This window comes from Tasmannia lanceolata, unplaced genomic scaffold (genome assembly GCF_043159265.1).
Source record: "Tasmannia lanceolata isolate RefF3 unplaced genomic scaffold, GAP_Taslan_0.1 ptg000015l, whole genome shotgun sequence".
Classification (NCBI taxonomy): domain Eukaryota; kingdom Viridiplantae; phylum Streptophyta; class Magnoliopsida; order Canellales; family Winteraceae; genus Tasmannia; species Tasmannia lanceolata.
In genome coordinates this window covers 29,281,155-29,303,605 of record NW_027518692.1, presented here as the reverse complement: position 1 = coordinate 29,303,605, position 22,451 = coordinate 29,281,155, and the positions used below count along the sequence as shown (strand labels likewise).

The following is a 22,451-nucleotide window of genomic DNA, read 5'->3' as shown; positions in this document are numbered from 1 at the left end:
TTTACCCAAACTTCTTTGGAGTTAATAATAAATGGCATAAGAGACCAAGTGCTTGCACTCGGACGAATTAGGGGTGCTCTCACACCTTCTCCATTCGTAACCAGGCACGAACCCATATATATTTCTGGTTATCCATTGCACAGAGGATTTGATTTTAGGGTTCCATGGCATATCCATGGATGACGACTCTGAGTTTATTTTAGGTATGTCTCGGTTTCGAGCCCTGGCTCCGGATCAAGACATATCTCTTTCTTTTTATATCGTCACTCGTGCTATGCTATGAGGGTGGCATCTGTTTTGAGAGTTCCTTGGTAGAGCTCTCCACACACGTGGACGATCCAGAGGGTGTGGGGGACTCGTTCCCTCACCGCCTATCTCGGATCGAGGTCCACAATGTATAACTAGTATTCTGGTCACATGCTATGCATTGGTGTAAAATGATGGCCTGCGCCATCAAAACATGAGATATGAAATGGTCGGGCCCACCATGATGCGGTTTGGATGGAGATAGTGGGCCCCACAACATCAATAACATTAGGGGTAAAATGGTGGGCTCCACTCTATGCATAGGTTGCTAGAGATGGTGGGCCCTACCCTAAAAAACTTGAGGTATAAAGTGGCAGGCCCCATCCCATAAAAAAGCACGAGGTGTATAATATTGGCCCCATCTCATAAAAAAGCATGAGGTATAACATTGGCCCCATCCCATCAATAACATGAGATGTAAAATGGTAGGACCCGCCATATGCATAGATAGGTTTGGGTGGAGATGGTGGCCCCATATCAAAACATGTATAGAGAATGGTGGGCCCCACCCATGCTAGGCATGGTTATAAAATGTTTGGCCCACCCCATCATAGCGTGAGGTGTAAAATAGTGGGCCCTCCAGAGCAAGTGTAAAATAGTGGCCCTCCCTCATGCTATGCTTGGATCTAGAGTGTTAGGCTCCACCGTATGTAAACAAAACACAAGGTGTAAAAGAAAAGATTTTCCAATAAAAAAACTCATGGAAAGAGAGCGAATGACAATGGAAAGAAACATGCTTAGTATATATTACTAGTAAGAACACATGGGCATTTACACGGCGTGGCAAATTCCTGCTAATGGAACTGATTGATTATGAATACCAAGGAACCTTTTCTGTAAACTCAAAATTTAACAGCATACAACTAGACAACCCAAATTCATAAGAAATTACAACAGACCTTTACTATTTATATACCCCAATAAGAAGCTAGAAAGTTGAACTCTCCAGTATTCATTGAAGTGGTGCAATCCCAGATTAAAGAATGGAAGAACATATACCGACATATAGCCATTCACCCATTTACCAATCCTCGGTGCGAGACTGCTCCCCAGCAGAGGCATCTTGTTTCGACGTGTCCTAGCCATAGCGGCATAGCCAATCAATTGAAAAGCCTTTTGAGTAAAAACAGAAATCCCCAAAATTCTACCTTTCGGCCATCATGGAATCAGCAAGTACAGGACAAAAGGTGTTTGTTCATAGCCAATTGAAAAGGCCTTAGAGTGAAGACAAAAATCTCCAAAATTCTACATTTCAGCCATCATGGAATCAACAAGTGCAAGGCAAATGGCATCTGTTTGGGTTATAGCTTGTTGCCTTGTACCTATTTCCTGGAGCAAGACCACGGATTCGTTTTTCTAATCAAATGGGTTTTGATAAAGAGTTTTAGGCTTGCTTTAATGAAGTATAATAAAGAGAGATTCGTGCATGCTATAATGGAAGGAAATTTAGGCTTGCTATATGTGCGATCCTTGTTCTGTGGTATATTAATCATTTAGAGAGATTTATGGGGATTTGGAAAGATTTTATAAAGAGTTTGCGAGACTTTGGAGAGAGAATGGAAATGGACAGATTTCTTTCTGTTTGAATTTTAAATAGATTAGTGAAGTTAGCAGCAAAATGTGATTAGTAGGGGATCCAAATTAGTTACGGGAGAATCCAATGTCCGTGAGAAATCAAGTTAGCTAAGGAAAAAAAGATAAATTATAGCATTAATTTAGTAGGTAAAATTTGGCAACTTCTATTTTGAAGGTAGAACCATATTAATAAGCATTGATTTTTTAGGGGATCCGAATTAATGGTGGGCGGCAAATTTAATTTGTAGGGGCATTTAACTCAAATTAATAGCGGCAAACTCGATTTCGTAGGGGAAATTTTTTTTTAAAAAAAAGGAATTTTGCAAAAAGACAATGACAGCGAAAAGGAACTCGCCTAGGCCCTGTTCGTTTGAGATTATATATAATCGACTGTCTAGACTAATCAGTTATACAGTCGATTATTCTTAAAAGAGTTCTGGATAACTCATATAACAACCGCTTACAAACAACAACCTAATTATCCGATTGTAATGAAATATACATATAGCTAATCACCAAAATTGGTGATTATAAACCGATTGGGTGCTTTTGGGAGGCGGAGATTTCCTAAATTTTGAAACTTTTTTTAATAGTACCTTAAATATTTTCCGTAATGACAATATTTCCCTAATCTAGATATCTCTTTCTCAAAATCAATTCTCCCCTACGTAGACGTTGCGATACCCTAATAGGAAAAGAGATGGGCACAAGAAACCCTAACTCTCCCCTATCCGTGAAACCCTTACTCCGGAGAGAGGGCCTTTGCGAAACCCTAACCAGAGAGAGACTCAAGAACTCGAAATCTAAGTTTTCAAAAGGTATTGATCTCTCACTTGATTATTTTCTTGTTTTATATAGCGGTTTCATTTGAGATTTCTCGCATTGATCTGCCATGACGGTCAAAGGTCGATCCATAGAAGAGCTTGCAGATCGGTTGCTGTGATCGATATGTGATTTTTCTTTTTGTTTTTAGGTTTTAGAATGAAAATGATTATTAGGGTTTGTTCTTTACTCCTCTGCTTCAAATGTCGGTTTGTTCTCTTCTCTTTTGCTTCAGATCTCTCTCCATAATGAAGATCGATCTACGCAGATTTGTGCCTGCACTTTGTTATTATTGATATGTTCATTAAATTCTTAAGAAACAAATAAAAGTTATTAATAAGCTCTTGTAGATCCAATCTAACCCGAAGATTGATCATGTTTGTCCTAACAACAGGTAAAACTTAACATTGAGATTAGGTAGTTGATCAGAAGCTTGCTGCGAACCAAAAGAGAGAAGATAGCCAATCTAGTATCTATCTTTAACATTTTTTAGGCCGGCATTTTGAAATAAATTTTTTATACGTGATCCAGAAAAACGGAGTTATAACATACTAGATGTCGTCTATGATTCCATTATTTAATAAGAAAACATGACCACAAACCCTAATAAAGGTTCCAAGTTCCGAATGCCGGTCAATCAAATTTCTCATAGAACCCCCCCTCCCCCAACCACACCGAAAAATATAATCAAAACATCAGAGGCTTTCAATAATAAGTTTCTTTAGAGACCGATGAACGAGAGAGATTGAAGAGCAAGAGATAAAAAAAAAAGAGTAAGCCATGAAACCCAAACCAATTTATTCTACTATTTTCCACAACTTTAAAATCAAAATAATGCAAAAAAGGGAAAAAGAAAAAATATACGTACAGAAATACCAAGTAATAAATTAGTAACCCAACAAACATAAATGAACTCAGCTAAAATCTAAATCTAAGCCAAAAGACTTGGATCCTTTTAAAATTTCTACTCTGAGATCCAACGAACATGAGGATGCAAGTGGACGAATTACTATACTTTTACGTTGTTGACATAGTCTTCAATAGACATGTAAGTTCCCAAATCTAATGTAACTTCATCCAGTTCTGATATTAGTACTACCCTGTTTTGAATTTTGATAAAAGAAAAAGCCTACTAATATTGGAACAAAAAATCATTGATTAGTTCAAGTTTATTGGTAAAAATAGCAGATGCCGCAATCAAACTTTAGGAATGCTATAGGATCAAACTAGGAAGTTGTTTTTCCTTGTAATGGGAGGTGCTGTTACAGCGAGTCTACCTCTTGTTTGGGTGGATTTTTATGAAGAAATAGCTGCAAATATGCAACATTCAGGGACACAGAGGATATTTTTGCTATGAAGAATCTTAGAAGGATATTTTTGTTGTCGGAGGTTGTTAAAGTTCCCAAAAGGCGAGAAAAATAGAAAAGACAAGCTAAGTTTATGCAATTATCTAGAAGGTGTTTAACATGGTATGCCAACCGTTGTTGTAATTGTATTTTTTCTTCTCGTGTAATTTGCATTTGAACCCTTGTTTGTAAAGCTGTAATTTTTTGCATTCAAAGGGTATTTTTCCATATAGGTTGTGTAATTAATCGTTTATTAAGGACACAATTATAGCTTAATGGATTGTATTGGTAATTGGTGATGGTCACAATCGGTTGTTGTAGTTGCAATCGGCTGCTGCATAATCCCAAAGGAACAAGGCCTTAGTACAGAGAGAAATAGATAGATTATGGATAGGTAGACAGACTACAGATAGATAGATGTAGTTGTTTGTGTAAAGGTCGCTTGTTCAGTTATCCAACAAATGCCTACGACAGCTGTGCCAATCCCTAGCGAGAAGGGAAGGAGAGGAGAGAAAACTTGATCATGAACTACGATCACAAACATCGACGAGTTACTTTTCATTCTGCCGGTGTTTGTTATTTATTGGCCTCCTCTGCAACAAATTAAACATACTGGGCTTATATCGTTTCCAATTGCTCCTCTGCAGCAAATTACCTATGAGAGCACGATATGGAACTTACATGGACTCTGTCCTTAATATGGGACATTACACTGTAATGTGTCTTATAGATTGCACCCTGGGGTTACAACTTACAACCTGGGCTGGGTCCGCTTGAAGCCGACCTGAGCCCAACCCAAGGTAGCATTCCCTCAGCCCTAATTGAACCTGTCTAACTCATACTTTCTAAATCGGGTTGGCCTAGGGTAAAACATAGAATGGAATACATAAAAATATAACCATTATATTTTGAAAATCACTATAAAATTAGAGGATGGACTAGAGTCCAGGTTGGGTAGTGTTGCCCAAGGTCCCAACCCCAATCCAAACCCAAATTAAATTGGTTTGGCTTTTCCCAACTCTAACCCAATCCAACCCAAGGAAATGCCATCCCCAACTAAAAGGCAAAATCCACCCGAACCCAACCCGACCCAAGTTGCACCCGCAGTGCACCCATACTAAGATTGGCTCATGCTTTAATCTACCTCCCATAGAATATTAACTATTGGACATGTTTTCTCAACCATCCGAAAGCACTTTTAGTATCAATCGACGGACGGGATTTTTCGATACCCATCTATTGTGGGCCCCATCAGATGTTTCTATAACCTCGAAGGTTGTGGTGTTGCGACCACCTATAAAAAAAACCCCCCTCTCTCGCTCATCCACAATATAAAGGATTTTAGGTTTTCTCCTTCTCCTCCCTCCTCACTCCTCAGTCATCCCTCTTCAGATTCCTCCAGAGCTCTGAACAAAACCCTTCAATGGCGGAAGACTTACAGTTCGCTTCTCGAGCGGAAAACAAGAGAAAATACGAAGACCAAACCACTCCTCCTCACCCACGCCGTGCTACGGGCTTCTCAGCTCCGATCGTATCTCCACCCTCGGATTCAAACCCTCCTCCTTCTTCATACAACAACGTCCCTCCTCCCGCTGATGAGATCCAGCTCGCCAAGCAACGTGCTCAGGAGATCGCGGCACGTCTCTTCAGCAACGCCGAGGCAAAGCGACCTCGTGTCGAGAACGGTGATGGTGGTCTTGGAAGGGGATTTTCAGAAGAATCGAACGGTTAGGGTTTTGGATTCTGTTTGATAGTTCTGATTTTCCATTTTATGTGTTCTGATTTACGTTGTTCGCTTGTTTTGGAATTTCAGGGTTTCTTTTGGGTGACAGTGTTGTTGCTAGTGTTTTTATAGGGTTATGTGGCTGTGTGCAGATCTAGTCGAACGGTTAGGGTTTTGGCTTCCTTCTGAAAGTTCTGATTGTCCATTTTATACGGTCCGATTTACGTTTTTCTTGTGCTTGTTTTGGAATATTAGGGTTTCGCCTGGGTGATAGTGTTGTTGCTAGTGTTTTTCTAGGGTTATGTAGTCGTTTACAGATTTTCTTTGCGGTTTGGTCTCATTTACTTTGCGTTTAGGGTTTTGTTAGGGTGATGGTTGTGTTAGTGTTTTTCTATTGTTAAGTGGTCGTGCGTATATCTGATTTGGATTTGGTAGGTTTTCTGTACGTTTTAGAGCTGTATGTTATGAGGGTTGCGTTTGATTTTGGGTAGATCTTTTAGGATTTTGTCTCTTGTATAGCTTTTTTCCGGATCTATTGTTTTTTTTTTTTTTGAGCATTGGTTGGGTATATTAGGGTTTTGGAACACCTATGATTATTTTGTTTGTCAGGGGGGTTTTCAGAAGAATTGGACGGTAAGGGTTGTGCTTCCGTCCGACAGTTCTGATTTTCCATTCCATTTTTTGTGGTCTGAATTTACGTTGTTTTAGGGTTTGTTTTGGAATTTTATGGTGTTGTGGGTGATAGTGTTGTTGTTAGTGTGTTTTTAGGGTTTTGTGGTCGTATGCAGATAATTTCTATTTGTTAGATTTTATTTGCGGTTTGGTCGGATTTTCAATTCTCTCTTGGTACATTAGGGTTTTGTTCTGCTGATGGTGGTGTTAGTGTTTTCTTAGAGTTACGTGGTCGTGCATATATCTGATTTGGATTTGGTAATATTTCTGTGTGTTTTATGGGTTTTGGTGGGGTATATTAGGGTTTTGGTGGTAATATATCTGATTTAGGGTTTCGGTGGGGTATATTAGGGTTGCGTTTTATGCATTCTGATTTACGTTGTTCTTTGTCTCGTTTGGGCGACAGTGTTGTTGCTAGTATTTTTTAGGGTTTTGTGGTTGTGTGCAGATCTAATTTCTATTTGGTAGATTTTCATTGCGTTTTGGTCTGATTTTTGTACGATTAGGGTTCTGTTGGGGTGATGGCGGTGATAGTTTTTTTCTATTGTTACGTGGTCTTGTTTGTATCTGACCTGGATTTGGTAGATTTTCTGGGAATTTTAGGGCTTTGGTTGTGTATATTAGGGGCCGTTTGGATACGCGGATTTTAGAATCCAGGTTTTTAGTTTGAAAACAGTGTAAAAGAGGGTTCATGATCAAGCTGCTGTATGCTGTCCTGACAGCGTTTCTTGGATTTTAAGTGAGAAATTCAGGTTTTGAAAATCTCTCCAGCATCCTAAGATTTCTAGAACCTTGAAATATGGGAGGATCTGCTAGTCTCTTGCTGACGGAAAGAAGGGCGAGAAGTAAAAAACGAGTAAAAAATGACGGCTGGTCCGCTTCTTCTCTTGTCTCTTAGCTACAATTTTGAAGAAATCCCGGATTTTAAAATCCGCATGTCCAAATGGCCCCTTAGTGCTGATTTTTGATATTTTTGGAAGTATTAGGATTTTGTTGTTTGCATAGTTTTTTTCCCCAGATCTGATGTGTTTTTTTCTTGTTTTTTGAGCATTGGTTGAGTATATTAGGGTTTTAGAACTCATGATTTTTCTGCTTATCAGGGAGTTTTCAGAAGAATCGAACGGTGAGGGTTTTGGCTACCGTTAGACTTTTCAGTGATTTTCCATTCCATTTTATGTGGTCTGATTTAAATTGTCCTTGTGCTTGTTTTGGAACATTATGGTTTCGGTTCGGTGACGGTCTTGTTGCTAGTATTTATGTAGGGTTTTGTGGTTGTGTGCGGATCTAATTTCTATCTGGTAGATTTTCTTTGTATTTTGTTCTGATTTTCATTTTGCTCTTTCCGGCCTTGTCTTGGTACATTAGGTTTTTGTTCGGGTCATTGTGGTGTTAGTGTTTTTCTAGTGTTACATGGTCGTGCATACATCTGATTTGGATTTGGTAGATTTTCTCTGAATTTTAGGTCTTTGGTTGTGTGTATTAGGGTTACATTTTTATGTTATAATTTTTGGAAGTCTTAAGATTTGCTGCTTAAACAATTTTTTTTCCTCGGGTCTGATGTGCATTCGTTTTTTTTTTTAAGCATTGGTGGTTGGGTATATTAGGATTTTTTTTGTCTGTAGAGGTTTTTTTTTTTTTTTTCTTGATTTGATTCGTTCTCTTTTCTTTTTTGAGTTTTGGTTTGGGTATGTCTTATTTGGGGCTTTTTTGCTTGGAGAGGTGTATGCTGTAACTCGGCTTTAGGTTTCCCTTGCGTTATTGAGCTCCAGTTGGCTAGATGTCATGGTTTTGATTTGATTATAGTGTTTTGGCATTTTTAAGGTTTTGTTGCTAGTATGGATCTGTTTGCATCAAATTTGATGAGTTTTGCATTCGAGTGGTAGTTTAGTGATTTATATTTTTTTCATTTGGTGTTGGAATTTTTGTCTTCTCATCTGGTTTTACTTTCGGCTTCATTGATGATTGATGTAGTTGTTGTTAGGCTTTTATTGTTGGCTTGGCCTATTTAGCAATTGTTATTTTATGATTGTTACTGTTTTGTTAGTGTTGGATTTGGTTTTGGTCTTGGCTTGTGTTTCAGATACAGCAATGTTTTGTGTGTTATTGTTTGAGCAGTTTTGGGCCAGGGATGAGTTGTTCTAGTAATTCCGTTGTTTTATGTATTTCTAAGTCTATTTATTCGACTTGACTGGTAACAGACTTTGGGCAGAAGCCCCCAATGGTGAATTCTCTTTCTGGGATGGGCATCCCCGCATCAATTCCAGTCGCATATGGTTTTCAGGGTGCTAGCAAAAAGATGGATATTCCAAATGGAAGGGTTGGTACTCACTTTGTTGTAGGAAACATATGTTGGAAATTTGTTTGCCTACTTGGCACTTATCCATAAACTCGTATACTTTGTTGCAGGTTGGTGTTATTATTGGTAAGGGTGGGGAGACTATTAAATATCTTCAGCTCCAATCGGGAGCAAAGATTCAAGTAACCAGGGATATGGATGCTGACCCTACTTCTCAGACTAGACCTGTAGAACTTGTGGGAACTCCAGAGCAAATCAGCAAGGCCGAGCAGTTAATTAATGATGTTCTTTCAGAGGTACTGTAGATCTAAATTTTTACTTTTCGAAAAAAAATTTCTATATTCATTGTTCCTTGCACTTTTCTGTACGCTTTTTTAAATATTTATTGTATTATATGCTCTCCTTTATTGGGACCTTTTTAATGTTTGTAATATGCTAAGCAGGCTGATGCAGGGGGGTCTGGCATAGTTGGAGCTCGAAGAGTCCCTTCTGGACAATCTGGAGCTGAACAATTTACAATGAAAGTTCCAAACAACAAGGCAAGCAAAAACAATTATTCATATATGACGCTTCATTTACGTGGGTAATTTCTTTTACACTTTTCTTTTTCCAGGTTGGTTTGATCATTGGTAAAGGCGGCGAGACAATAAAAAACATGCAAGTTAGGTCAGGAGCCCGTATTCAGGTTAGTGACTTGGTCCTCTCCATAACTAATGCTTCTTCATCCTTGCCCAATATCATCAAATTTTTAAATAATTTCATATTTAGTGGATGAGCAGGTATCTTTGCTATACCTCTTTAGCATATTGTATTGTATGAGAGATCGGTTTTGAAGAAATATGGTAAAATCGCTATTGGTTCTTCAACTTAGTTTTTTTTTTTGACTGGTGTTGCTCTTCAACTTAGTATCGGCATTGAATGGTGTTTTGGTACAACTCCTTGTGTATATTGTAGCTTTCTAATTTCCTGCCATGAAACAACAATCTTTTGCCTGCTCCTTTGATTTCATTTGGCCGTATCTTGTTGGAAATTTGCAGGAAAATGCATGAATTTTCTACATGAAATATTCTTCTCTGTGCGTTTGCCAATTGGTCTTTGATTTCACTTTATCTTCATCGTTTTTGTTGTCTTTATATATCTTTACCTGTTGAGTATGCTCTTCTTCTATAGATACTTTTATGCGTGTCATTGTTGAGAACATATGCATTCTGTTCTGTCCTGTCAAAGTTGTAATTTTACTGGCATCTTTTTAATAATAGAAGTAGGAGGAATGATAGATGCAAGGGCTCCCTTGCGTAAAGAGCCTGAAAGGGCCCTTGATTGGATCCATGTCATTTTCGGTAACCTTCTAAAATCGGCTGAGAAAGTAAATTCGGTTGCACTTAATGACGTGAATCCATTCAAGGTGCCTCTTATCATTCCTCTAGAAGTAGACTTGGTAAGCATTTTATGTTATATTATATCTTTCAATATAATGCTTTCCATGTTTATCATAGCTAGATTGTTATCTAATGCTAGATGTGCTGTTTATTCTGTATGTATGATTCATTAAAGTTGTAAGAGTCAGTCTACGATTCATAAAATAGCAGTTTGATTTGTATTATTCTGGTGGCTGGTCTTCCTGCTTATCAAAGCAATTTCAAGTTATAATGTGGTACTGAACACTCTTTCATTTCCTGGACAGTTGATACCTTTGCATCTGCCTCCGGGTGATACATCAACAGAAAGAACGGTACAGATTGATGGAACCAATGAACAAATTGAATCTGCAAAGCAATTGGTCAATGAAATTGTCAATAGTGAGGTATGTGGACAGTCCCTTTATTGGCTTGTGGATTTGCTCCATAACTATTCATTAGATTTACACTTTTGGGTGCGTGAAAGTTTTTTTTAGGGTGCTTGCTATATCTGTTGCTCACTATTGAGCTTACACTTGGTTGTGATATCATCACAAAATTTTACTGGAATGGGTGCTACTAACCCATTAACTTTGTTAGTTCAATGATCTATGCCTTAAATTTTGTCAAATGGTTTTTTATCTGACATTAATTCATGGTCAATGCCTTGGAGTAGCTTTTCTCTCAGGTCTGTTGTGCCCCGAGCTTCTTATTTTCCTTGCATAGTTTACTGCATATGCAAGGTTTTGAAAATCGGAATCGAATTGTAAATCGCAATAGAGGTCGAATCATATCGGATCGTAAATCGTAAGATTCATTCAAATCATATCGGATCGTAAATCGTAAGATTTATTCATACACACACATAAAATAAAAAATAATAATAAAGAAATTTTTTAATGCTTTGAAAAATTATAAAGAATTTAAAGAATTAAAATAACCAATTATTTATTTTCATCTGAATTCATCAATCCAAATAGAAATTTCGCTGATTAGTCATTCAATATCCTAATACAAATTGTTTGCTAACAAACCTGAAACATGAAATGACAAATATCAACCATAAAAGACTCGAGTCGTCGGTGCTGTCCTCATTATAGTCGTCTCTCTCCTCGATTTAATTAATGCCTTCAAGCACATGTGCTTGACTGGTTTGATTCATTCGAACTTCTACTTTGTCTTCTTCCATCTAATGAGGGTTTTCGAAGACTTCTTATTTTATTTAAAGGAAATAAGGATTTTCAAAAGGAAGTCTAATTTTCTTTTATATAAAATTTAATTTGGATAAATCGCATTAATCGTACGATTTACGATCGAATCGTAATATTCAATCGAAAATCATAAGATTCATACAAATTAAGATTCAATCATGGGATTCAAATCTTTATGCATAAGATTTGATTTGAATCGTAAAATCGAATTGTAAATCGTAAGATTTTCAAAACAACATTTACTCGTATTTCTTGTATACGGTAATGCATTTCTTTTACATAGTAACAATGTTACATTCATTTAGATTCCCCTCCCGTTCCCTTTCCTCTCCAATTTCTACCAGCAGTTTGTCTCCTCAGAGGTACAATCATTGCATTTTATTTCCTTGTGCAGTTTTTGCTCTATAGTAGTCACATTTTTACGGCTTGAGGCTTCCTTTTTCCACAACCTTTTTTGTCTACACTGCTCTTTCAATTATGATATCTTTTCCTTTTGGTAGCTTCTATCTTGTTGAACTGCTTCGTGGAATTTCCTGTCGAAACTTAAGATGGTTGTCCATTACTTACCAGTGCATTTCTGCTCCTCACGTTCGGTTCATCTATTCATGCCTATAAATGGACTCTAGCAAACTCAATTATTTTTATACTGGAATGCAGTATGATATTTTTATCATCACTTACCAAAGTTTGTCGGCTTTGCCTTGTGGAAGGATTTGATTTTTTTTGAATGATCACACTTGAGTTATCATGATCATTAGAATGCATTCAATTTTGACTGGAAATCTTATGATTTTGTGCCTATTGAACTTATCTTGTTCTCTATCTCTGTCTGGACAGAATTTTCCAAATCACGATTTACTGAAATTAAATTATGCATATGAACGTTAAATTTTTTATCATGATTATTAATTTTGATTGATGATGTTGTTAGCAAATCTATTGTATATACTTTTTTTTTTGTGATGGGTGTCTCTCCCAAGCTCAATTAATGTTTGATTGAGCATTGTATCCTTGAGGAAGCTGGCGATTTATTTTTAAATCCTTTATTTGTAGGATGTTGATGTTATAGTTTTTGATTGCGTACCTGTTATATTCTACCAACTTCTCCGAGATCAATTTTGATTATATACCTGTTATATTTTTCTAATCTTGCTGAGATCATGCAGTACTTTCTATATTTATGTTCTTGCTATAGTGCATACTACACATGACCGTCTTTTATTTTTTATTTTTTAAAAAGAACTCTGAGGGTTATTTTTTTCAATTTATGTTTTTCTAGTATGCGGATGCCGCTACTTAGTTTTGTCTATTTGTTGTGTTGGGTTATCTGTGGTTCTACTTACTGCTGCTTCCCCATACCTTCAGTTTCTTTTGCTCTTAATTTTAGCCTATTCTGCCCCTATCGATTGGTTCCAAGAATGTGCCTACAATTTTGTTCTTAGCTATTGACTGAAGGTTTCATTAGATTGAAGATGCTGGCAGACTATACTGGAGGCTTCTTTTGCCCTACAAATTGGTCATGTGAACCTGTTCATATTGTGGTATTACAATTATCAAATTGTGCTGGCTCATTCGGTTGGACTATTGGTTTTTCGTTATAATGAAGTCATTATTTCATAGATTTTTTGATGTGGATCACTGGTAAATTGCTAATCAAATTAGGTCCATATCCGCGGGCATCCTATTGGCAAAAATGAGCTATGGAAAAAGGAGTCAGATTTCCAAAGTACTTGTTTCATTGAGAGATTTTCTTGGACCTGTCTATATATTATAATTGTCAACCGAGTTGCATTATGAGAATATGATATCCAACCTGTAGATATTGCACAATATCCATATGGATCTCTTATAGATGAAATTGTGATTTAGTTTTGAGATAATGGACCTGCAGGATCCGTGGGGTGCCTGAATCCAAGTTTTTCTTGTGCGTATGCAGTTAGATGATTTTTTATTTTCTTATGTGGGTTGTGGAGAAATGGATCGAGAATAGGTCAGTTTATCTTTTATTAGTATCGTTTAGATTTGGACTGTCTGTACTCTGTAACTTCGTTCAAGGGATGATCAAGTATTTATCTCTTTTGAGTTATATTCCTGGACCGATCTGCTGGATTTGTTGAATCTTAGCTTGTGGAAGCAAGTCTTCTGTACTTTATGTTTGTCGGGGTTCAAGGCTTATGGAAATGCTACCTTGATTTCTAGGATATGTTTGCCAAGTTCTGAAATATACCTGATTCAAATCTGATAGTCTATCTTACCTCAATGCCAAAGTGAATAATTGTTGGGATGATAGCCTGCATCAAACCTGAATTTTAAATTCACTGCGTGCTTCGTGTGACTCAAATTGTTCTTGGAAATTATTGTAGGGTTAGCTTTTGTGTTGGTGACACCAACATGGTGCAGGTGGTATAGGCAAGCCCATTTTTGGTGTTTCTTTGGCCCGACACTGGTATGGTCTTAAATCTCGATTCCTTACAACTGCTAATTGATCTTCTGCTGAAGAATCTGCAAGATTTATTCTTAATGGGAAGTGTTGCTTATGGTGGTTTTAATGTTTTGAGCGTGGGAGCAATGCTCCTTCAGGATCATTGACTTGGTAGTGTTTATCTTTAGAAATATGTAGTTCATCTTGCTGTTTACATCAATTAACTGTAACTTGTAAAGAGCCACAAGTTATGATTTTTTACCTTTTCTGTAATTTTACTGATGATTTGTTTGTCCATGTTGAGGAATTTTGGAAAGGAAATGCAAATTTGTGCTTATTTTGAGTTGTTATCTGGGTTCACATTTCGATTATACCGTGAAGCCTATTTTTTGCTATCTTTTGAAACACACTTCTTTCTTGACTCATTATTTTCTTTTTGAAGAGCTTTATGGTTACTATTGGGGATTATACCCGACTTTTTTAAAACTGAATATTCATAGTTGCCACTTTGAATTTCTTTATTTTAGTATCTATTGGTCTTCTAGATGTGACCCATTTTGGGGTTTTCTATTAGTTGAAAATAGTTGGGAGTTAAGCTGCAAATCTTCTTTGTATGCTAGATACTTGATATGGAATTCTTTTTACTGCATGGTTCTTGAAGAGCTATTTTTTACTAGCATTTTCTGTGCTGTCTTGCTTACTGCTCCATTTCAAATATGCTTACTGAAAATTTTGTATCATATATGACCTTGCCAAGTTTTTCCATCAAGTCAAACAAATTTCGGAAGTACATATCTCTTAGATGTCCTAGCCTGATTGTTGTAATTTCAATTTCTGCTAGTAGACTTAAATGTTCTATTGTCTTCTATACCATTGAGAGACGGGGGGAAATCATTTTCAACTTTCCTAATGGCTTAAATATCTTCTTTTTGCACTGTTTTAATGCAGAAACTTGTATCCTGGGTAATGGTGTAGTTGTATGTAATTCTATTGTTTTGTTTTCCAAATTTCTGGTCTTACAACCAGTTTTGCAGTTCATAGCCCTAGCTAGTACATGTTGCTCATCGGTGCTTATTGTTATCATTATACAGAAGTTATTACTACCACCCACTTCTTTTGCTATCTTCCCATCCTGTTGTACTTGTTGATCTTTTTTGCCATGAATCCAACATGGCAGTTTCTAGTTGTTGGCTCGTGGCGTCCCATCCAGCCCAGTTTATGGCCATCTAAAAGAAGTGGACCCCTTTCCGTCAGAAAATAGCTTCTTTTTTTACATCATACCAAATTTTCTTTCTTTCTTTTTTGTTTTATTCTTCTTCTGTTTTTAACAGGCAACCGAATTTGTTATCAAGAAGAGTAATGCTACCTGCAGTTCTGCTAGGTCTGTAGGCTGATATAAGTATGGGGATGAGATCTTAAGACTGCTATGACAGCCTTTACCTGGGTTATCTATAAAAATTATGACAGCCTTTACCTGGGCTGTCTATAAAAATTGGGTAACTGGGTAGCAGATCTGAAATAAAATTCTGGGTTTAGGTTTGGATTAATCGGTATAGGAGGGACTGATGATATATAAGAAGGTTATAGCAGATCAGTAAATTATCTGTGACAAGATAATTTTGGACTGGTTGAGGTTAAAAGATGACTAATAGGCCTGTAAATTACCAGTATATATGTTTTAGGACTGTTTTAGGTTCATGTAGGAGATAAAACGGGAAGTGTAAGACGTCAAGGTGAAAGAGAGGTGTGCATGGACTATTAGGATTAAAGAAGGGTTTGGGGTAGCTTACAGTTGAAGAAAATGGGCTGTAACGGACTAGCAACTTATAAAATCTGGTCAAAGGGAAAGGGGTTTGAGAAGGTTTTCACAGGGCTTGGATGACTGATTACAGGTTTAAAGGGTCTTTGCAGTTCCTAAAGATTAACTGTTAGCAGTGTGGGATTTTGGATTGTTGTAGGTGTTAGAGAAAATTTAGGAAGTTTTTACATGGAGGTGTTGAGAAAGTAGAAACTTTAGGAAGTGGCCATGAGTTACAGGTTTTATATGAAAGAGATTATGTAAGACATTTGAGTACTATTCAAAAAAAAAAGAAGGAAGATTATGTAAGGACATTTGAGATTACCTAGGAGATTGGGATTTGGTTTGGGAGGTTTACGTGGGTTAGTTATGGAAGTTAGAGAAGGGGATTTTTCCTAATAGAAACCGATTTTTATGATGAGAGGGGATCCTTTTGTGGCTAGAAATTAGGAGAGGATCTTTCCCCTCTTTAAATTCATTTAGTGAGGAAGCCCTATTGAGTGAGCGGCTATTTTTAGGGATCCCCTCTCTTTCTCATCTTTTCTCAACGAAATGCGAAGTATCCCTAAAAATTGCTGCCCACTCAATAGGGCTTCCTCAATGAATTTAACGAGGGGAAAGATCCTCTCAGTATTTCTTGCCGCAAGACTCATAAAAGGGCCTGGACAACTAATGAACTTGTATGCACCCAAACCTTTTCTTAAGGCTGGGTTCTTCCTCCCTATCCCCCAACCCCAGCTGCTGTACTTGTCGCCTATGGTTTTGTCTCATATTGCCACCTTTTCTTCCCGAAACCTCCACAACCACTTTCCCAATAAATTCATATTATGTAGCCTTGTTTTTCCGATGTCAATCCCACCATGATTCATCGATCTACATACCTTCTTCCATCTCATGTGTTTGAGCCATGCATGGTACCGTTGTGGCTATTTTTCATGGTCCCACATTTAATGAAGTGGTTGAAGCACAACATTGTATGGAAGATCATACAATACACACACACAAAATTCTGTAGGGCACTATGCAGTTTCTACTTTTTCGGGAGCTTATTTGCGGAAGATTGCAGTGTGAATGGCTGTCAAGAGGCTATTTTTAGTGCCTATTTTGTAGTTTTATTGTTTTACAATCATGTTTATGGTGGAGAGTGGTGTTGTCTCAGTGGGAGAGCCAGTGTTTCAAAATGTGGATGCGGGACAAAATGCACCTAAAGCAAATCACAGTTTTTTTTTTGATAGGTAATCTGGGATTGAAACCCCAAAAGCCAAGCAAATCCTAGTTGACTTTGTACCACGTGGTTGAGTTCTCGGTTGATGTTGTCATAACTTGGGAGAGTGAAAAGAGTTTTGATTGACTTTGTAGGGAGAAGCTCGAACTCGGACAAGAATTCAGCCACCAAGGTAAAAGGGAGCCGACTCAGAGGAGTCCACAATCGCCCGGGGAGTTTTGAAACTATTGAGATATATGGTGGAGAGTTTTTCTTTTTATATGGGAAGGCTCATAAAAGGCTTCTAATTCTTTTAACTCTGTTTTGGTGTTTTGGCATCACACCCTTTTTTTCGTTTTTGTTTCTTCTTTTAACCTTTTATTTGGTGTTTTGGCATCATACTCCTTTGCAAAGTCCCAATATTATTCCTCAGGGGTGTGCTGCGCAGGAAGGATGGTCGTTATTGATTTGTTGTGTGCATTTGCTGTGCTGCTTTGGTCTCATTATGAGATTGTGAGATTGCTGTTCTGTTATTTTGTAGTATTCCTAATCTGCTGATTTTAATATCTTTTTAGGCAATTTTAGTGGGGAATATATATCAATTCACATTCTAGTTTGATTGCCAATATGATGTGTCTTAGATGGTAATGATGCCATTTATTCATTCCTATGTGCTTTGATTGAGGGATCCTAGTAATCTGAAGCACTGCTTTATTTTAGGGGGAATTTATTCATTCTTGTTTGTATACCAATTTTCTGGGCTAGAGTGGCACAATATGATCTACTTGTCAAACGCTTTGAAGGCTTCATTGCCTCACTTTATGGCAATTCAAATGTCTGGCAATGTAAATTTCACATGCTTCTGCTTGTGTAAGTCGTCGTATAGTTTGTTGCAACTACATGTTAGTATCCATTTGCTTCTGCTCTTGTGCAAGTCTTTGTATAGATTTTTTGCAACTACATATTAGTAGGAGAGGATGGGCATCTGTGCCGACATAGCTTGAGCAATTCACCTCCAGCCCTGCAAGTAGGTGTCTTTCTTGCCCTTCTAACAGCATGTATAATGCATCTGTCCTTGCTTAGATAAATGCATTTGACAATTTATGTGCTTATTTATGCGTTGCCTGGGATTGATAATTCATCTATATGTTGCGGTTATTTCTATTTCATCTACTTCTTCTTGCCTTATATATCTGTATCAAAAAGGTTACCTCGGTTTATACGAACAAACATTTGTCTGCAGAGTCGTGTTAGAAATCCACAGATGGGTGGGGGTTATTCTCAGCAAGGCTACCGCCCTCCAAGGCCTCCAACGAATTGGGGCCCCACTGTGCCTCCAATGCAGCAACCTGGTTATGGCTACATGCAACCAGGCGCATATCCCGGGCCACCACCACAATATATGTCTCAGCCACCTTATGCAGGTTATCCGCCTCAACCAACCTCCACTGGATACTCCACAGGGTGGGACCAAACCACTGCCCCACCAAATCAGCAAACTCCACAGGGTACTGGATATGATTACTCAGCTCAGCAACAACCAACTGCTCCCGGAGGTTCTTCAGCTCCCTCAGATAACACCACTTACAATTATGGTCAACCCCCTTCTACTAATTACAATCCCCAAGGGTCATATCCTGAGTCTAATTACTCGCAGCTACCCGCAGGGCAACAACAGGGATATAGCCAAGATGGTTATGGTGGTGGTTACCAGACTCCTGCTCTCCAGCAAGGCTATAGCCAACCACAGCCCACTCCTCAGCCAGGATACGAACAACCACAGGCTTATAATTCTGCTCCCACTTATGGAACCATGGTTAACCCAACCCAAGATGGATCTGCTACTTATGGTGCACAAGCGGGAGCCACCCAAGTGCCTCCAGCTCAGCAAGTCGCTCCACCGGTCCCGCCTCCAGCGCCAAACCAACAAGGATACACAGGCCAACAGCCTACTAGCACTCCTGGTTATGGAATAACTCCAACTACCCAACCTGGTTATGGAAGCCAACCCCCGGCTCAGACCGGCTATGCTCAGCCAACGCCATTAACCCAACCTGGCTATGGGCAGCCTCAAGGACCAAAGCCAACCCCAACTCCTGTTTACGGGCAGACCCCACAAGCTCCAACCACTCAAGGTTACATTCAGCCCGTCCCAGTACAACCGGGATATTCTCACTCTCAGCCTCCACAATCAGGCTATGGTCAACAAGATTCCACTCATCGAGCACCACCTTCTGGTTATGGGTCAACCCCTCAGGGTGGCTATGGGCAGCCCCAGTCCTACGGTGCACCAGCAGCAGTAGCCCAACCTGGCTACACGCAGCAACCATACAATGATTCTTATGGTGGTGGTGGTGGGTATTCCCAGCCTACTGTGTATTCAACAGACACTGCTGCAGCCGCATCTGGTGCTCAAACTGTTCAGACCGGAGTTCCAAAAGCCTCTCCTAAGAGTTGATGTACGGTAAGTAGTTTCTTAGCAGCATTTTTTGTGGAACTTTCTGGTAGGGTATTGCTTTGAAATCTAGCCTTTTATTGCTTTGGAATTTAGGATTTTGATGCTGAGGTCGGCTTTTGGATTGTATGGTGGTTGTTATTTGTGTCCTTTAGTTATTTTAGATGCAGATTGTCATGTTGGAACATAATATACTTTGTCTGAAGCCTTAGTATTAACATAAAAGACAGAAATTGAAGATCTATCACTGCTTTATGTATGCTTGTCTTTCCCTTCAAAGGCCTGAAGCAGTTGACACTAGTGAGGGTGCTTCTATGGACATCTCAAGCGTTTTTGGGGAACAACAATCATGTTTTGGGGCCTCCGCTTAATTAAAATTTTTACCATTTCAGGATACAAAAAACAAAACGAGTTGGATTCTTGATGCATATCCAGTCTTTGGTTTGATAAAGCCACTCTGGGTCTTCACTGACCACACCAGAGTAGGGTTTGTCAATACAAGTGGCAATTTTTGAAGGGCTTGGTCCGAAGTTTAGGATGCCCTTTTGGAATTGTAATCTGGGCTCGCTGCTTTCTAACAAAGTGTCAGTATCTGGGTATTGATGAAGATATGAAGCCCTGTTCGTTTTGGATTGTGAGGGTTGAATTCGAGTCCAATAATCAGTTTTAGAATAAAAAATCCTAAACAAACAGGGCCTTATTGTCCGAATCTTAATTGCAAATGCCCACCAATTTATGTGGCATGAAAGAGGCTCATAAATTTCCCTCATCCATCTGATAAGTTCAGTACAGAGAAGATAATATCATGTGCTGAGAGTGAATCTCATCATTGGATGATTCTAATCCTTCAACTTATGGCCACTAAACGTATGGTGAGAAAATTAAAAAGCTTGGGTCTATTTATCAAGAAAAAGCCCTTACAAATTGGATGGTTAGAATTGTCCAACGGCGTGGGTTCTTTTTCCCATGACCCATCTGTCGCAGGTTCTAGGCAATAAATGGTTTGGAACATTGATCATGTGGCTCCCACTTGTTCTTTTGTCCGCTCATTTTTTGACTGAAAAAATATGCACGTATGAACCTCCAAAATTGGCCCAGATTTGCAAATGGGTTTAAGTCAATCTTATTTGTAAACATGATATTAATCAAAGCCAATTTGGAAGCCAATGTCTGGCAGAAATTTTTGTAACCATTGTTTGCACATATTTATGCAAATAATTTTTTGTGGTAATTGAAGAGGCCCTTAGTTTTATGAGTTAAATACTGAGAAGGTAATTCCTTAGTGGCCTATACGATCTTTGACCCTTGCCGTGTGAATGCCCTATATGTGCATTCAATGTTGGGACCAATGTTTTAAATTTCGGTTTCAGTACCCATTTCGGTCTCGGCCGAAATCCTCTACACATAAAAAAAACATTTTATTCAGGCCTGTTCGTTTGAGATTGTGAAAACTGATTTTAAGCCCAAAACCTATTATCAGGTTTACATTTAAATGTAAATTTGAGTCCAATAATTGGTTTTGGGCTTACAATCGGTTGTCACAATCTCAATATATTTGCATCCTATCTTTTTGGGACTATCCTCTCAATAATTCAAATCGAAGCAATTTGATGTCCGACTCGGGCCTATATGACCGATCCATAGAAATACTCTAACACTCCACCTTTGTCATATATTCCATATATCACACTAGATAGATATCATATTCATGGAATACGATTCACTTTCAAGATGCCTTGATGGATATTTGCATCCTATCTTTTACAATAGAGGGGGCTGTCCCAAGTAAAAATAGGGGCCCAAATGGCCAATACATCCTTCCGAGGTGGGCCCCATTACTTTAGCCTGGAATGCTGGTCACTTGACTCACTTCATCTCCACTCTGAAAATAACCAAATGTAGTTAGGGGTATATTGGTGACTATAAAAAATGAGGGTAGTTTGGTCCCAGAATGTTAGCGTGTCCTTACGAAACCAACCTTCGATTTTGAGAAAATTATGTACAAGTCATATTTTCACAAATTTACACCGTATAGAGGGAGGCAAAGCGCTTCTGCTTCCAATGACTCAGGGGCGATGCCACATGAGAGGAAAGGGGGACAATTGCCCCCCTTAAGTTTTTAGAAAAAAAAAAATATACCTTTATTTTTTAATATTTTTTTATACTTACCCCATTTTTTAAAAAATATGCCCTCCTTTCCGATCATCCCTAAGATAGAAAATAAGTTTAAAATTTTAATTTTACCATTTTTATCTCCCTTTTTTGTGCAAAATTTACTATAACTTTTGCCCCCTTTTCGAAATTTCAGATAGAAATTTTTGATAAAAAATTACTATAATTTTTGCCCCCCTTGTGCAAAATTTCTGGCATCGCCCCTGCCAATGAGGCTTACCCAATCCTACTCTTTCTATCTATTTCTAGTTCGTTTCCAATGAGGCGTAATTACATGCTGCATGTTGACTTTCAATCATGTTTTTGTCATTACTTTCTTTAGAGCTTTTAACTTTCCACATCTTCTCATTTCTAAACCCCTTGCTTCGTGCATCGCTTCTTGCACTCGCTTCCCACTGTGGCAACTATGCTTCAGTATATATAACTACTAGACTCGAGAAATATACTGTTTGAATAGCTGCAAAACTTGTATAATTCGAGAATTCTGAAATGAGATTTTCTTGTGGTGTACATAGATGTTCTAGTTTGGTAGTTGATGGGTTTGATTTACACAGCTTGAATAAACTGTGCAATCCATTGCAATCTTGAGGCCGCTGCTCTAACCCATTGTATGCTGATAACTGTTTTGGGTTTGTGTTGCGAGCTTCATTTAGGTAGCTAATGGCAGCGAGATTGAAGCAACTTCAATCCAAGGCTCGACAAGCCTCTCACAGTTTGTGGCTAAGAATGTAACAGATTACTATAAGCAGTCTTTAGAGCAGAACAAGCAGGATATCCAGGAACCACCCACTGTCGAGAAAACCAACCTATTGGCCAAGCAACTATTTTACACTCATTTTGCCAGGTTAGTATTTCCTTCAATGAAGTGGCCCTGCTTTGAGTTTCTTGCTATTAAGGATTTAAGGTTGATTGTATGGGAATCATTGTGTACAAACTTAACAACTTGTATCTTTTTTTTTGCATTTTCTGTTGTAATACTGTTTCTAGACTGCAATTTTGATGTGTGGAGGCGTGGGTTTATTACATAATGAAATGTTTTGTAGTTCTCTCTT

The 22,451-nt window shown here is 38.3% G+C and overlaps 1 protein-coding gene across 3 annotated transcripts; it reads left to right on the top strand.

Moving 5' to 3' along the window:
• Window positions 1–5,361: 5,361 nt before the first annotated feature.
• LOC143846164 (uncharacterized) lies at window positions 5,362–19,469 on the top strand. 3 transcript variants are annotated; one of them, XM_077354581.1, is made up of 8 exons: window positions 5,362–5,776; window positions 8,643–8,761; window positions 8,851–9,036; window positions 9,184–9,279; window positions 9,354–9,425; window positions 10,425–10,544; window positions 18,016–18,328; window positions 18,440–19,469. In XM_077354581.1, the coding sequence occupies exons 1-8, from the start codon at window positions 5,473–5,475 to the stop codon at window positions 19,228–19,230; spliced, it is 2,001 nt and encodes a 666-aa protein (XP_077210696.1). In that variant the 5' UTR covers window positions 5,362–5,472; the 3' UTR covers window positions 19,231–19,469. The 3 variants fall into 3 exon arrangements, with proteins under 3 accessions (XP_077210696.1, XP_077210695.1, XP_077210694.1); XM_077354580.1 differs by having other exon boundaries at window positions 18,016–19,236; window positions 19,324–19,469; XM_077354579.1 differs by having other exon boundaries at window positions 18,016–19,469.
• The last annotated feature ends 2,982 nt before the right edge of the window (window positions 19,470–22,451 follow it).

What these genes read in the sequence shown, in the direction of transcription:
- LOC143846164 (XM_077354580.1), top strand. Translation starts at nt 5,473, where the DNA reads ATGGCGGAAGACTTACAGTTCGCTTCTCGAGCGGAAAACAAGAGAAAA. An exon ending in TGAAAGTTCCAAACAACAAG is followed by an intron (nt 9,280 to 9,353) that starts GCAAGCAAAAAC and finishes TTCTTTTTCCAG; the next exon opens with GTTGGTTTGATCATTGGTAA. An exon ending in GGTCAGGAGCCCGTATTCAG is followed by an intron (nt 9,426 to 10,424) that starts GTTAGTGACTTG and finishes TTTCCTGGACAG; the next exon opens with TTGATACCTTTGCATCTGCC.